Genomic DNA, 16787 nt, shown 5'->3' on the forward strand with positions numbered 1-16787 from the left:
TACACTCCACCCTCTCTCCCGGTTATCGTTATAAAATTGCACTTCCACCGACAAAGATAACCTTTCTGTTCAATGCTCACTATAAGAATGTCTGGTCGCTATTACCATAGATAATATCTGAAGTGAGCTTTATGTTTGTTTTATTTTTGCAAAAAAGTGTTTCAATTGTTCATTCATTCAACAAGTGTTCATTTAAGCCCCACTCTGTGCCCCTCTCTGCATAAGCATAGGAGATACAATGACAAATGTGATGGGTATGGTTCCTGCTTTTTGGCACTTTCATTCTAATGGGGTTTTTTGGGGGGAGGGGGGTAATTACAGATTGTGATTAGTGCTGTGAGGAAAATAGGGTGCTGAATGAAGTGGAAATGGAATCTATGTTAGGTAGGTGTAGTCGGGGTGTAGTCATTGAAGGATGCAAAGCACCCAGCCATTCAGATATGAGGAGACTGAGCACCCCAGGAAGGAGACATGCCCGGGCACAGGTGGGGGGAAGGCTTGGCCCGGGGAGGAGTTCACAGAAGGCCTGTGTGTGCACCTGGAGCAGAATGGGCGGGAGGAGAGGAACAGGAGTTGAGATTGAAGACAGACAAAGACCAGGGTATCAGGACCTTTGTGGGCTGTTTTAATTATCTATTGCCATATAACAAATTACCCGAAATATAACAGTGCATAGCTACAAGCATCCCATGCAGTTTCTCTGAGTCAGGAGTCTAGGAGTGGTTTAGCTGTGGTTCTGGCTCAGGGGCCCTCATGGGGTTGCAGTCAAGCTGTCAGCCAGGGTTATAGGCGTTTCAAAGTTGGACTGGAGCTGGAGAGTCCACTCCCCAGCTCACTCGTGTGAATGCTGGCAGGCCTCAGCTCCTCGCTGGCCGTCGGCCTGAGGCTGCAGTTCCTCCCCAGGCGGGGCCCCGCAGGGCTTCTCATAACATGGTATTGCTTCCTTGGGGTGAAAGGTCCGAGAGAGTGAGCAAGGGAGCAGGCAAATGTGGGAACACCCAAAAGAGAAACCGCTGTCTGTTATAAGCTAACTTTGGAAGTGGCATGCCATCGGTTCTGACATGCTGTTGGCCACACAGAGCAGCCGTGGCACAGCGTGGAGGGGACTACTGAGCAGTGTGACTATCGGGAAACAGATCATTGGGGGCCGTCTTGGAGGCTGGGTGCCACAAAGGCTAAGATACGGAGTTTTATTTTATTCCAGAGGGTTTTAGTTAGGGTAGTAGCTGATGTGGTTCGTATTTCTGAAATATTGTCCTGGCTCTGATAGCTGGTGGATTAGAGAATAGGCGCGCATGGAAGCACAGGGACGGAACAGGGCACTGTAGTAGTCCTGATGAGAGGCACTGAGGAAACGGCAATTCATATTTGGAATATACTTTAGAGATTACCAAAAGAATTCTCTTTCCACTCAACACTAAATGCCAATGCCGTCAATGCCCAGCTAGAACATGGTGCCTGCTACTTGTTCCATCATAAAAGGTAACAGTATTTTTAACAAATCTAATATCATTAAAGAGACTTTTAGTCATTAGAGAATGGTAAACACTTTTTCTACTATCCTCAGTCTCACACTTAAGTTATGCCATGATATAAATAAGGCATGGGCCTGGCTAAATTCTCATTTTGTAAAACATTATATTTAATCAGAGTGATATTAATAATAGAGACCTCACATTTATTGGGATCTCATTATATGTTAGGTATTTTTCTAGAGACTTTAACTCTCATAGCTGTTCTACCAGGTAAATATTATTTTTCTCATTTTACAGAAGAAATTGACACTCAGAGACCTTAAGTGACTTCCTCAAGATCACAGAGTTAGTAATTAGTTGAGCCCACATTTAAACCTAGGTCTATCTTATTTCAAAATCCATGCTTTTAACCAGTGTGTGGTCTGCTGTCTCTATTACCTCTTTTCTTATGGATTTAATAGAAGGTTCCTCAACCATTTTGGTTTTTTCCAACCATGAAATCAGTCTTTCTTTTTGCAATAAAATAAAAGGATCTAACCAAATACTCATCTAGGAAGAAATACTATAGAATGCTTAGTAAACTGTTGATTTTTTTTTAAGAGGCAAAGATAAAGATAACTGTTTCATAATGTGTTGGGTTCTCTTACTTAGGAAAAGTGTCCCCTTTTTTTGTGGTAAGAACACTTAACATGAGATCTACCCTCTTAACAAAATTTTAAGTATAAAATACAGTATTATTAACTAATAAGCACAATGTTGTGCAGCAGATCTCTAGAATATATTTATCTTGCAAAACTGATACGTAAATGCTTATTAAATAACAACTCCCCACTTTCCCCCTCCTGCCCCGCCCCCAGACCCTGGCAACCAATATTCCACTCTGATTTTATAAGTTTGGATTTTTTCTCAACAATTACAATAATATTTAGAGTAGAAGTCTTTTGTTTTCTTACCTGAAGTCATTGCTCTGAATATTGCTAGGGTTCAAGTGGTTTTGTGTAACCTATATAATGTTTTACTAAAAACCTTTTATATAAAGACAGTTTCTTTCCCACTAGAAAATTGCTGTTGTAGATATGTTGGCAAATCTGTGCCTGTGATCTACTTCTCACGTAAGGTGTATGTCATTTTTTTTCTATTCTACATACTGCTTTGGAGATCACTCTTTATGTCCACTTAAATGTTTTTATGAGGTGACAAAATCTGTATCAATTGATTTAATGCTGTGCTTATTTAAGAGATTCAATTCATGAAAGATTATTTTAAGCACTTTTTACTTTCATTGGGGATATTAAAAAGTGTGAGTAATCTAAGTTAATTTGGGGGAGTGTTAATGAACCCAGGACCCCTGGGATGGAGAGAACATGTAGGTACAAATAGATGAAAGAGTAAGACTGAGATAGAAAAGCTGAAGGAAATGTCATAGAAATATACTTCCACACAAGGCTTTCCACAGACGCGTAGTGTTTCAGAGCACAAACAAGGTCAGGAGTCAGCACTGCTCAGTTCAGACTCTAACTCTGCTAATTAAACTCTTTGAATTTTGGCAAGTGTTTTAATCTGTCCATGACTCCATTTCTTATCTGTAAAATGTTTGAGGATTAAACTAAATAATATATGTAAAGTACTTATAGCAGCGACTCCCACATGATAAGTTTTCAATAAGTATTAGCCATTAAAATGGAAGCCATTCTTTATACTTTTAGAGACCTCCTTGTTTTTGCATCAGGAAATGGATAATCTTGGCACCTTATTGATCTAGGGACAGAATCATTGGAATAACTTTTCTTCAGGTCAGTAGATGTGGCAGTTTCCACATGATATCTGAACTATCTAATATAAAAAGAGACCTGCATTAGAAAACACAAAATGTATGAACACATACCTCTCCATCCAAAAGATTTGTTATTTCCATTTTACATTACCTAAATAATTGCCATCAAGAAATAAAATTTTTAAAAGAAAAAGATTTTATCTTCAATTGAGTGTTTAATTTTAAAAAATTAAAAGATACATAACAGTAGGGTGAAAAATATTGAAGTAAAATATGGAAGGAAGCCATCGTGCCACCAGGCACTTTTCTATTACACCTAGGTTAAGTGTGCCCTACGGGAAGCATAAACGAGGCTTTGAATCTAGATTCTCTTTCATATATAGTTCCTGCAAAACTCTTTTTCATTTTATAAATCCTACGGAGGAGTTCTAGCTGTAACTGTTCCATGAGGAGATCTGGCCAGTGTTGCTCAGTTGGTTAAACGACATCCTTTGCACCAAAAGGTCACTGGTTTGATTCCCAGTCAGGGCACCTGCCCAGATTTCAGGCTCGGTCCCTGGCCAGGGTGCATACAGGAGGCAACTGATAGATGTTTCCCTCTCACATCAGTGTTTCACACTCTCTCTCCCTCCCTCTTCCTCTCTCTCTCTAAAAATCAATAAGAACATATTTAAAAAACATATTCCGTAAGAAGTTCTAGGAATTCTTCCATATGAACCATCTTTGACATCATTTTAGCTTTTAGTGTTTCCAAAAATGGTTCTGAATGATAGGAAGTCGCCAGGTTTCCCTGGGCATTCTCTGTATCCTTCCCAGTGCCTTCTAACTATTTAAGCATAAGATCCATTATAGACATTAAATATGTGAATTAGGTCAAATGATGTGGTGGTGTCGATACCAGGGTTCCAAGGGAGATTAGGTAGAAATTGTCAAAAAGCAATTTCATTGCCTAAAGTAGATCACCTTCTGGATCCCCAGAGATAAATACTAATTATGTCAACTCTACTTAAATATAATACTTCCTGTCCTCTTTTTCTTTTTTCAGTTTAATGTAGGTTCTGTTTTTAGGCTAGTTTTTCAATTTCAGCCAGAATATAAGGGGAAATGGTATGAACAAAATCTTAAGAATGGAAATCTAAAATAACCTTTGCTTCTAAACACTAAAAAATGTAACCACTCAGATTGAAATGCATTGTAAATTCCTCTGATTAATTTCAGGTTGTATTTTTTAGTATAGCTATCTCTGTTAAGGTGAAAATTTTATAAATGTTTTAATAAAGAATGTGTACTTTAATCTTTTGTTCAGGTACTCAAATATTTTTGGAAGTAAGCAAATTGTAAATAATAAATTAATTTTTTATAACAGAAGTTAATTTTTAAAATTAGGATTTTGATCCAAATGCAGTGCTCAACATACAGAAAAATGAAGTGGCCAGTTTATGGCTAAATGCAGGCCTGAGAACTAATACACCAAGTGCTTCCAAGGCATTTGGGGGCCATGGTAGCCAGCTATTGTAAAGTTGACTGTGGTGAGCACTGAAGGTTAAAAAAATGAGTAAGACATTCTTTGCCTTGATAAGTTTAAACTGTTCTCTTATCACAAGTAGAGAAGCTCTCTTGAAATTTAAAAAACAAAATCATAAGTCCTATCTGTCTGGTTTTTATCTTTCTAGATATAACAACTTTAAGATAAAAAATAAAATAAAATTAAGTGACATGTGGACAGCAAGCTGTGTGGATGAAGTGGGAGAAGGCAATACCGATGCCACGAAATCATTCGTTGTGGGCTGGCCCACGGTGAACTTTGTGGCCACTTTCAGGTAAGAACATAGGGGAGCTACTATGAAATGGTCAACTCGGTAATTTCTAGGATGGAGAGAAAACAAGTTAAGCAAATTTTGTTCTCATTTTTTAAAAGGAAAAAATTCTGATTGAGTTACTCTGAAGTCCTTTGACACACACCCAGTAAAGACACTTGAATGCCATATGCTTTTCCCAAAGAGCTTTTCATTAAAATAGGTGAAAAGTGATGGTAAATATTGAGAACTCAGGGAGTCATTCATCTTGTCTGACTGGTGATTTTGAAAGGATCTCTACAGAAACACCTTCAGGACGATGGAATAGGAATAGAGTTATCAGAGCTCTAAGACCCCTCTCCAACCTTCCCCCTCCTAGTTTTTAAGTATTGTTTTACATATTGTTCACTTGAGTTGGTCTTTTCAAGCCACTGAAATAAACATTTACTGAAAGAAATTTTATAAAATAGTCCAATTGCGTTTGAATAACCGATTTTTACTCTCAGATTTTCTAAAGAAATTTTTAACTATTGAAATAAAATTAATGTCATGATTTAAATGAGTGCCTGAATTTTACATCAGGTTCTGATTTGTTACCAAAAGCAAATTTATGATTCAGGAAGTTAAAGTGAGTTTCTTAGATTCACTCCCTGTCTAGGGTGGGGTTGGAGAATGAATGGATAGAGAATCTTTGTGCTCTTAACCTCAACATGCTGAATTGGCACTTTTCAGTTCAGGATGAGCACACCAAGACATACAGTTGAGATTCTGAACAACTGTACCGCCAAGTCCAGTATTTGTTTTACACTTAAAGTCGGTGTTCATCACATGCACATAATGTTTTTCTTTTTGCTTCTCCTCTCCCCACTACCACCAAATTCCTCAGGCATCATCTTAAAGCCAAATAACTAAAATTTTCCAAGCTACTAATCTTCTGATAAAGGAAAGGCATGTCATTAAATGCACTGCTGGCCACCACAAAATTTTAAGAACTTATTTGGAAGAAACATGTGTTTGTTTCATTTTCTGCATATCTTCTTTTCCATGACAAATTTCTCTAGATATTACCATTTTCAATTGCTTGATCTCATTGGAGTTATAAGTTAAAGGAAGCAATTTCAAGTGAGGGGTGGGGCTATGTGACATCTTTAATCAAGGAGTTGTGGTGAAACTTCTTTTATGAAGAAGGGAAATGTGGAGACAAGTTTCACATACACTGTATTCCTTGAAAAATCGGATACTTTAACCAAATGATTAAGGTTAACATAACTAGTGTTATTATGTGAATATCATATACCGCTTGATAGAAAGTGATGAACAATTCACCTCTTTGGTATTCCTCCCCAGAACACATAACCCCAGTCTAATCATGAGAAAAAACATCAGACAAACCCAAATTGAGGGATATTCTTTAGGTTACCAGAAAATATCTATAGTCGTACTCCTCAAAACTGTCAACGTAAAAAAAAAATTAAAAATAATAACAAGAAAAGACATAGAAACTGTCATAGACCAGACACTAAGGAGACATGATAACTAAATGTAATGTGGTATCCTGGATTGGATCGTAGAATAGAAAAAGGACATTAATAGAAAAACTGGTGAAATAGTCAAGAGTTTAGTTTATAGCAATGCACCATTATTGGCTTCTTGGTTTGACAAATGTGCCACGTTAATGTAAGAGGATAAGATTAAAAGAGTCTGAAACTGAGTGAGAGGCATATGGGGACTTTCTGTACTATCTTTAAAACTTTTCCAAAAAACTAAAATTATTTCAAAATTAAAAGATTACTTTTTTAAAAAGTAGTGTTGGAGAGTACTGCCTCTGGTATGGCAGAGTGAGATCTTAACAGACTGACAACCCTACAGATAACAACCATAAACTCTGAACAAAATACAAGCAATGACCTGAAGGTTCTGGAAAGTGAACAGAAGTTGGCAGATTTGGGTGAGAAATTGAAACTTGGAAAGAGGCACCAGCACTGGTGAGTGAGTTCCGTTTTTAAGGCATTAGCCAGAGGCAGGCAGCAGTCACATCATGGTGGAGGGTAACTAAATTAACCAAAAACTCACAATCTTTTTGCTGAAGAATGGAAGGACAAAAGTCTGAGTCAGCCACAGCCACAGCCACAGAAAAGTGAGGAAGGAAATCTCAAAAAGGAGAGTATCAGAGGAGTTACACTACAGATTTTGTCTATAGACTCTTCTCAAGTCTCTGCATCACTGCTGAACCACACCAGCCTGGAACAGACTCAAAGCAGATTGAAGCTAAGGTTAAAAGAATTGAGCTGATGAGGCGCTGCCCACCACAGGTGAGATGGAGCTTGCAGCTTGAGTGTGATCAAGTTACTTGCCTGTTAAAACAGAAACATCGACGCTGTTTGGCAAATATAACAGAACTCAGAGTCTCCAAAACAAAACATTGTGATGTCCAGAATACAATCTAAAATTTCTTAACATACCAAAAAACAGGAAAGGGAAAAGATAATTAAGAGGCTAATCCTGAGGTGATCCATATGTTGGATTACCAGAAAAGAACTTTAAAGCAACTCTTATAATTATGTGCAGTAGGTAAAAGGAAAAGCCAATTAAAATGAATGAAAAGATAGGCAGTCTCAGCAGAGAAATAGAAAGTATTTTAAAAAGAGCCAAATGCCTTGGCTGGTATGGCTCAGTTGGTTGAACAGCATCTAGTTCGCCAAAGGTCACCAGTTCGGTTCCCGCTGAGGATACACGCCCTGGTTTGCAGACTCAGTCCCAAGTAGGGAGCGTGCAGAAGGCAGCTGATGGATATTTCTCATGTCTATGTTTCTCTCTCCCTATCCCTCCCTCTCTCTCTAAAATTCATAAAAAATTAATAATAAAAAAGAGCCAAATGAAACCTCTAGAACTGAAAACTACAGCATCTTAAATTTTAAAATCCCCTGTGTGGACTTAGTTGCAGAATAGAAATGAAAGAGGAAAACGTGAATTTGAAGATAAATCAATACAAATTGTCCAATCTGAATGGGAGGAAAATATTTTTTTAATGGAAACGGCATCAGAGACTTATTGGAAAATACCAAAAGGTATAATATACATGAAATTGGAATTCCAGAAAGAGAAGAGAGGGTGGGGAAATGAAACATAATGAATATTTAAGGAAATAATGGCTTGAATACCTTGGAAATTTGATGAAAGACATAAAATGTACAGGTTCAGTAAGCTCAGTGAACACCAAACAGGAGTATGAAGAAAACTTCACTTTGTCATGGAATAGGCAAACTGCTTTAAACCAAAAATAAGAGAAAATCTTGAAAATGCAAGATAAAAACAACACATTACATACAAAAGAACAACAATTTCCATCGCTGTGGGTTTTTCATCAGAAACTATGGTGGTTTCAGAAGACAGCAGAAGGGCACTGTTAGTGTTGAAAGAAAAATATTTCAACCTAGACTACTATAGCCAGCAAAAATATCCCTCAAATGAAGGTGAAATAAAGATCTTTTTTTAACTCTAAGAATGTATTGCCAGCAGAACTGTACTGCCAAAAAAATATATATTAATGCAAGTTTTTCAGCCTGAAGTGAAATGAAATCAGATGGCAGCTAAGATCTTTAGGAAGGGATGAAGAACATCAGAAATGGTATTTAGATCTCAATAAATGTTAAGAAAATCAAGGTCAGGATCAGTTTAAAATGCCATCAGGTAGCTCAAGAAGCAGTCACTATAATATGAATAAAGAAGAAAAATACTAATAGCTTTGAAAGATAAGACTGACAGACAACTGCCAGCATCTGTGAGGCATTTCTAATGGAGCCAGACTGGGGGAAGAGCAAATAATTAGTGTGAACTTCCCATGCTTTACCTTGGGAAATGGGGTATATCATCACATCTCAAAAACAGCCAAAGGAATTTCATATCTCTGTCACTACTTGTACCTTGATTCACATACTTAAGCTCTATATCAACCAGAAAAATAGGCACGGCACCTTGATTTTACAAATAGCTATACAACAAGTCCTCATTTAACATAATGGGTAGTTCCTTGGAGACTGACTTTAAGCAAAACAATGTATAACAAAACTAATTTTACCATAGGCTAATAGATATAAACAAGCATTAAATTTCTACAGCATATTTCTGGTCACAAAAGCAGCACCAAACTTCCAAAATAAAGACCCAAAACATTTCTAATGTTAAATATTGAAGTAAATCTGAGCTACATATATATTTAAGAAAGATTATGAAAACAAGTAAGACAATTATTTTTCAACCCACCTATTCCATTTGAGGGTTACAGGTGGCTGGAGCCTATCTCTGAAGCTCACAGAGCAAGGCGGGACCCAGCTCTGGACAGGACTACATTCAGTCACAGGGCGCCCTCACACACATACACATAAACACACACACACACACACACACACATTCACTCATACTGGGACAATTTGGACACACCAGTTAACATGCACATCTTTGGGATGTGGGAGGAAACTGGAATACCCAGAGAAAGCCCATGCAAACATGGTAAGAGCCTGCAGAACCCACACATAGTGGCCCCAACCAGGAATCAATTTTTTTTCTTCTCATCAATGTTGCAGTGAAACAGTGTTGAGCAAAATGACATTATTCTAGGACCTGATGTATGGTAAAATGGGAACATAGTTCAAAAGACACAGGAAATATTTAAATCTGAAAGAGGAATCAGAATATTTTTACTTAAGTACTTAATCTAAATCTTAGACTACAAACAAGTATGCAAGAAAAGCCTGTATATTTATAGATAAAAGTAGAACGCACCTTGAGCCCCCATTTTTTCAGCTTGGTAAGAAATCATATTTTCTCCTTTACTGGAATCTGTTTTCTTAGGATAGAAGCAGAATACAGGAGATTTCTCTGATATCTCCAAAGCAGATGAAAAGCCTCTGACCTTCCATTTCCTGTGGCCACTCTTTTTCAATGCTCAGAGTTGTTCTTTTACATCCAGAGATGCTCACTCCCTGCCACATTTGGGGTGCGTGTATCTTTGTTGATATGGAAATTTTGGCGCCTATGATCAGGTCTCCCTAGTTGCCCCTTACAAACGTTTCTTCTGGGTTCTGTTTCCTTAGGCACCTCAACTGAGTAACATATGGTTCCCAGCTCACTGTCAAGGGTGACAGACTCTATCCCCTCCCCAATTTGAGGATATCTTTCCAATCTTCCTTGCCCTTTTTCTTCCTCTAAAACAGCCTGCTTTCTCCCTTCCTGGCTTTTATCAAATGAGCTGAGGTGTTTATGAAACTGTAAGGTAGATAGCCTTGATTTTCTGTTTTTAGTTCTATAAAAAAATGCCTGAGATTAAGAATTACTAAGGATGAAAAGTCCTGTATGCTTGCATAGGAGCAGGAAAAAGGGGGAAATACAAAAAGACTACACAAATCAATCTTAACCTGACATACTTCATAATCATACTTTATAATTTTTAAAGTAGTGTATGCTGTACATTAAAACAGTGGAACACTATAGAGCAATGAGAATGGATGATCTAAAACCACATGCAGTAGTATAAGTAAATCTCACAAACATGATGCTGAATGAAAGAAGCAAGACACAAAATAATGCATACTACATGGTTACACTTATAGAAGGTACCCAAACACCAACACTATTCTGTTCTGTCAGGACAGTGGGAACTAGTGCCTGAAAAGGAGCACAGCAGACCTTCCATGGTGCTTTTCTGTTTCTTAATCTGGGTGTTAATCCCATGGGTGTAAAAATTCCTCAAGCTGTGCACTTAAGCATTGAACAGTTTTCTCTATGTATCTTATGTGTCAATAAAAAAGTAAAAAGTTAAAAAACACTGTTTTAAAGGGGCAATTTTCTTTAACTGCTTTGAAAAAAGTTAACAGATCTAAAGAAAACTCACCTGTTTTTCATCATAGATTTTTGTTTGTTTTGTTTGTTTATTTTTTATTTTATTTTATATTTTTCTATCACCATTTATCCCCCTATACCCTCTTCTACCTTCACCCATTCCACCCGAACCCCCCTCCTCAATTACCACATTGTTGTCCATGTCCATGAGTTTGTTCTTTGTGTCTGTGCGTGTGTGTGTGCTAAATCCCTCCACACCCCTCAACACCCTCAGCATAGATTTTTATTTTTTTGCTTAATGAATTCAATATTAGACATAAACAAACTTCAAAAATCTGCTGTTTAGGAAAGGAGAGTAAATCAAAAGGTTTTAAGAAATTGTGGAAGATGCAAATTGCATGGTCACTGGTAAAAGATGCAGTATGCTACCAGATGGCCAGTCCTGGGAGATGGCCATGGAGGAAACCGCTAAGCACCAAACTTAGAGACAAATGACAAATATTTGATAGGAGTATTTTTCTGTAACTAGAAAATAATTAGGGTTTTCTCAGTTCTTTAAGACATTTAGAAATAAGATTTTAAAAGCTAGTGAATAACAAGATCATACAGAAATAAACTTTAAATTGTTTTTAACTTTAGGAATTAAAATTAGCAATGACTTCAGAAAAAAATTGTTAATCAATACTAATTTAGTTGTAAATGAGCTGATGTTACTCAGAAGATTACAGTAATTAAGATTAAGTTTTCTGTGCACACACGAGGAGGGTTGAGCTGCACCTTTGCCTTGAGTGTGGAGTCAGGACTGGAGCTGCCACTGCAACACCAAGGATTGTCTCACTAGCCCTGACCCTCTGCCACAAGGGACAGCACCATCTGCTCCTTCTTGACCATTAGTCCACCTCCATCTCCTGCCCTTCCTTCACCTGTCCCCACCCCGCATTGTGAATCCAGGCAGTGGTGGCACTGCAGCATTCTGAATGGCAGCAACAATAGCAGCTGGGTGCTGACTGCTGGGACCGGGTGGACATGGAAGCCCCATGGCCCCCTTGGCAGTGAAGGCCCACTGTAAACACCTCTGGTGGGGCCTTCCACGTCAACACCAAACCCTTCATGCCCAACGTCCACCCCACTGAGTTTGTGCCAGTGCCATCCTTCCAGCAGGCAGGCCCAGGAGCCACCACTCCAAGCTGGTGCCTCTACCAACAACCATGGAGCAGGCAGCCACAGAAGGCCCCTTAGCACCTGTGGAACCGTCTCAGGAAGAACAGTCATTGTGTGAAGGTTCAAATTCAGCTGTTTGCATGGAACTTTCAGAACCTGCTTTGAAAAATGGAGAGACAGGAATGTCCCCAGAAGAACCATGGGAACACAAAGAAATAAGTGAAGCAGAGCCAGGAGGTGGTTCCTTGGGAGATGGAAGACCCCCAGAAGAAAATGCCCAAGAAATGATGGAGGAGAAAGAGGAAATACCAAAACCTAAGTCTGTCGTTGCACCACCAGCTGCTTCTAAAAAAGAACATGTAGATGTAGTATTCACTGGGCACATAGATGCTGGCAAGTCAACCTTGGAGGCCAAGTAATGTATTTAACTGGAATGGTTGATGAAAGGACACTTGAAAAATATGAAAGAGAAGCTAAAGAAAAAAACAGAGAAACTTGGTACTTGTGAGCCTTACACACAACTCAGGGAGAACGAGACAAGGATAAAACCGTAGATGTGGGTCATGCCTATTTTGAAACAGATAAAAAGCATTTCACAATTTTAGATGCCCCAGGCCACAAGAGTTTTTCCCCAAATATGATTGGTGGTTGCTTCTCAAGCTGATTTGGCTGTACTGGTAATCTCTGCTGGGAAAGGAGAATTTGAAACTGGATTTGAAAAAGGAGGATAGACAAGAAAACATGAAATGTTGACAAAAACAGCAGGTGTAAAACATTTAATTGTGCTTATTAATAAGATGGGTGATCCAGCAGTGAATTGGAGCAATGAGAGATATGAAACCATAAAAAAGAACCAGTCAGAAATGAAGGATACACTATGAAATGAAGAATAAGTTACAGGGAATCAACAGTAGAGTAGATGAAACAGAGGATCAAATCAGCAAGTTAGAAGAGAAGGAAGAGAAAAACACCCAATCAGAACAACACAAAGAACAAAGAATCCCCCCAAAATGAGGATAGTTATGGAGCCTCTGAGTCAACTTCAAGTGTACCAACATCCTCGTCATAGGGGTAACAGAAGGAGAAGAAAGAGAGCAAGGAATTGGAAACCTATTTGGAAAAATAATGATGGAAAACTTCCCTAACCTGATGAAGAAAATAGACTTACAAGTCCAGGAAGCACAGAGAGTCCCAAACAAGATGAACCCAAAGAGACACACATTATAATTAAAATGCCAAAAATTAGAGAGAATCTTAAAAGCAGCAAGAAAAAAGCAACTAGTTACCTGCAAGGGAGCTCCCGTAAGACTGTCAACTGATTTTTCAACAAAAACATTTCAAGCCAGAAGGTTATTGGCATGAAATATTCGAAGTGATGAAAAGCAAGGACCTACAACCAAGATTACTCTACCCAGCAAAGCTGTTATTTAGAATTGAAGGACAGATAAAGAGCTTCCCAGACAAGAAAAAGCTAAAGAAGTTCATCACCACTAAACCAGTATTACAAGAAATGTTAAAAGGTGAAGAAGAAGAGGGGGAGGAGCTCAAAAATATGAATAATAAAATGGCAATAATTACATATCTATCAACAATTATCTTAAATGCGAATGGGTCAAATGCTCCAATCAGAAGATATACAGTAGCTGAATGGATTAAAAAAACAAGACCCTGTGATATACCTGGTCACTTCAGATCAAAAGATACACACAGACTGACTGTAAAGGAATGTAGAAAGATATTTCATGAAAATGGAAATTAAAAAAAAAAAAAAACCCAAGTAGTAATACTAATACCAGACAAAATACATACAAGAGACAAAGAAGGACCAGCAATTTCACTTTGGGGTATTTATCTGAAGAAACCCAAAATACTAAATCTAAAAAGCATATACATTTATATGTTCATTGCAGCATTATTTACAGTAGCCAAAATATGGAAGCAACCTAAGTGTTCATCAATAGATAAATAGATAAAGAAGAGATGCAGATATACAGTGGAATATGACTTAGCCATAAAAAAGAATGAAATCTGCAGCAACATAGATAGACCTAGAAGGTATTATCTGAAGGAAATAAGTTAAACAAAAGAAAAAATGCCATATGATTTCACTTATATGTGAATCTAAAACACAAAATAAATTAACAAGCAGAACAGAAACAGACTCATTGATACAGAGAGTATTTTGACGGTTGCCAAAGGGGAGAGGCTTAGGAGGATGGTTGAAAAAGGTGAAGGGATTAAGAGGTACAAATTGGTAGTTACAGAATAGTCATGTAAGTATAGCATAGGGAATATAGTCAGTAATTTTATACTAACTATGGTGTCAGATGGGTACTAGATTTACTAAGGTGATCACTTCATAAATTATATAAATATCTAATCACTGGGCTATAGACCTGAAACTAATATAATATTGTAAATCGACTGTAATTGAAAAATAAAAAATATTTAAAGAAAAAAAATAAATAGAAGAATAAGTTTTTGATGTACAAATTTACTAAATTACAATTCTGCTATATGTATGAAGGAATAAATGTTTCTTTTCCTGATGACAAACTGGTTTCTTGGCCGTTAGTATGCCAAATTTCTCTTTAATCTCTTTAATCTCAAGTTAAGCATACTTTCTCTTTGTATGGCACTTACAGCTACAAAAACCCTCTGAAATAATTAGCCCCGTTTTACAGATGTGGAAACTGAAGCTTAGAGATGTTAAGTGATTTGACCGTCATCATATAGTTTGCATATATCCTTGAAATCAGGTGTTTGGATTCTAAATCAAGTACTCTTTCCATTGTAGAAGTACCACTTGTAGAAGAGTCGTAAAGTAAGAAAATGGGTCTCTCTTGGATCCAAGAGGTTTTAATAAAACTGGATTTGACTGTATAGTTTTTCCTAATAGGGAGTTTCACTTCAGGGTTCTCCAGGACACAGTTATGTGAAGGTGGCAGTCTTGTGCAGCTATGTCAGCAAAAACAGGCTGTTAATAGTTCATTGACTTAAATATGTCAGCATAAGTACTTTATGTGGTTTAATTTTTCTCTCCTATTTTATTTGCAGTTCCCCAGAACTGAAGGACAAATGGCTCTCTCTCCTTCAGAGGTATTTTTTCAGTATACATATTTTTAATCTTTAATGTAGTTAAATGAATTAAATTCATCTCTGCAAAGACCCCAAACTGTTCCCCTTCTCCTTAGTAGAAATTGTTCATTTGTCCTCAAAATAAAGCTGTTATTTAGACTGTACACTAGCTACTCCATACTATAAATAATGTTTTCTCATTACATGTGTTTACTTTCTAGGGAGGAAAACATTGAGATCTGGTTACATTATTTTACACAAAAATTAGTAATGTTTTCCATCTCTTTTCCTGTCTCTATTTGGAGCTAATAGTTTCCTCAGAGCATGTATTAAGTTTTCATATATGGGGGGGTTTCCTGCTGAAAGATCAATCATTATTTCCATCTTTGAGCATACAGATGAAAATGGTCAGTTTAGGCTCATCTCTTATTCCCATAGCTCTTCCCTGCATTCTTTCCTCCCCGCCCCCCCAGCAGTGGGAAAACCAAGGTTGACACCCCACTGGAGAGCCAAGTGAGAAGGGGAAGGCCACTGCTCCGGTTGGGTCTAGTAAAGCATTATGTGTGTTTATGTAAGCAAGGTGCTGGGCCTGTCCAGAGCAGGTAGGGAAGCTTGGAGGATAAAACACGCAGAGGTGCCTAAGCCCAGCTGCGCTTCTCAAACCCCCTACTCGAAATGGGTCTCCCGTTCTTTTTTGCTCCCATGCCTAATGTCCTGAGGATTTTTTCTCTTCCAACCCATAATGTAATCTCACTTTGCTGAGTCTTTCCACCTGTCTTTTTAAAAATAGCATATAAGTATATTGAAAATATTAGCCAAATAGATTGATTTGAAAATAAGCCATTTAGCAAAATCCATCTGACTCAGTGTTGTTTTGGGTTGTTGTTGATTTGATTAGATACATCACTCTAGAGAAAGAGAAGGACTATCCGAAGAGCATTCCCCTCAAAATCTTCGCCAAGGACATTGGGAATTGTGCCTATGTAAGTGTTTCTAAGCCAGAAAATTAAATTCCAAGTCCCTGCATAAGGCAGAACACCATTGATAAAAAAGGAGGCAGGCAGGCAGACAGAGAGACTGTGTGTGTGCTGTGCAAGGCAGGCATTTAGAAATACCACTGTGGCAAAATGCACTTTCCTGGGTACATATATGTCTTTGTATTTGTGAAAAGTAAACCCTGGAGAAAATGAAGCTAGAGAAATTCATATTAACTATGGTATTTAACACTTACACTTGGAAGGAATATTCTTGTCAGATGTCTTTCTTCCCTCTGGCATTAATGTTCTTCTGGATCCTTTAGATGGCAGCTGCAGAGGCTCTATTAAGCCATTTCCACAAGGACACATTTCCTATTAGTATTAAGAAAATTTTTCCAACTCATCACTTCTTAAGTAGAGAGTGGTTTTGGAAAGTTCTTCATTCTTTGAGTTTTTAGGGGGATTGACTCCCTCAGGTTAATAAATGGATGAGCTGGGAGAGGTGACATTTTTAAGGGATCAGCATGGTTCTGTCACACAGTTTTTATCATGTTGGTCAAATAAAAATTAAGTCTACTTAATTCTAGTTGTTATGTGTAATTTGATGACTAAAATATAGTACAACTGTCGAGACATAATCAGTGATGAACAAAATGGAAACTGGTGAATATTTTTATTTTTACTATAA

General features: G+C 37.7%; 1 protein-coding gene across 1 annotated transcript in view; it reads left to right on the forward strand.

Moving 5' to 3' along the window:
• Nucleotides 1-16787, forward strand: part of ARHGAP20 (Rho GTPase activating protein 20) — a 100507-nt gene that overhangs the window by 52754 nt on the left and 30966 nt on the right. Inside the window, exons 4-6 of the mRNA XM_081155570.1 lie at nucleotides 4923-5069; nucleotides 15102-15143; nucleotides 16021-16105. Coding sequence (XP_081011696.1) covers nucleotides 4923-5069; nucleotides 15102-15143; nucleotides 16021-16105 — 274 coding nt within the window. The remainder of the gene's footprint in view (nucleotides 1-4922; nucleotides 5070-15101; nucleotides 15144-16020; nucleotides 16106-16787) is intronic.

Source organism: Miniopterus schreibersii (assembly GCF_964146895.1).
Source record: "Miniopterus schreibersii genome assembly, chromosome: 12".
Classification (NCBI taxonomy): Eukaryota; Metazoa; Chordata; class Mammalia; order Chiroptera; family Miniopteridae; genus Miniopterus; species Miniopterus schreibersii.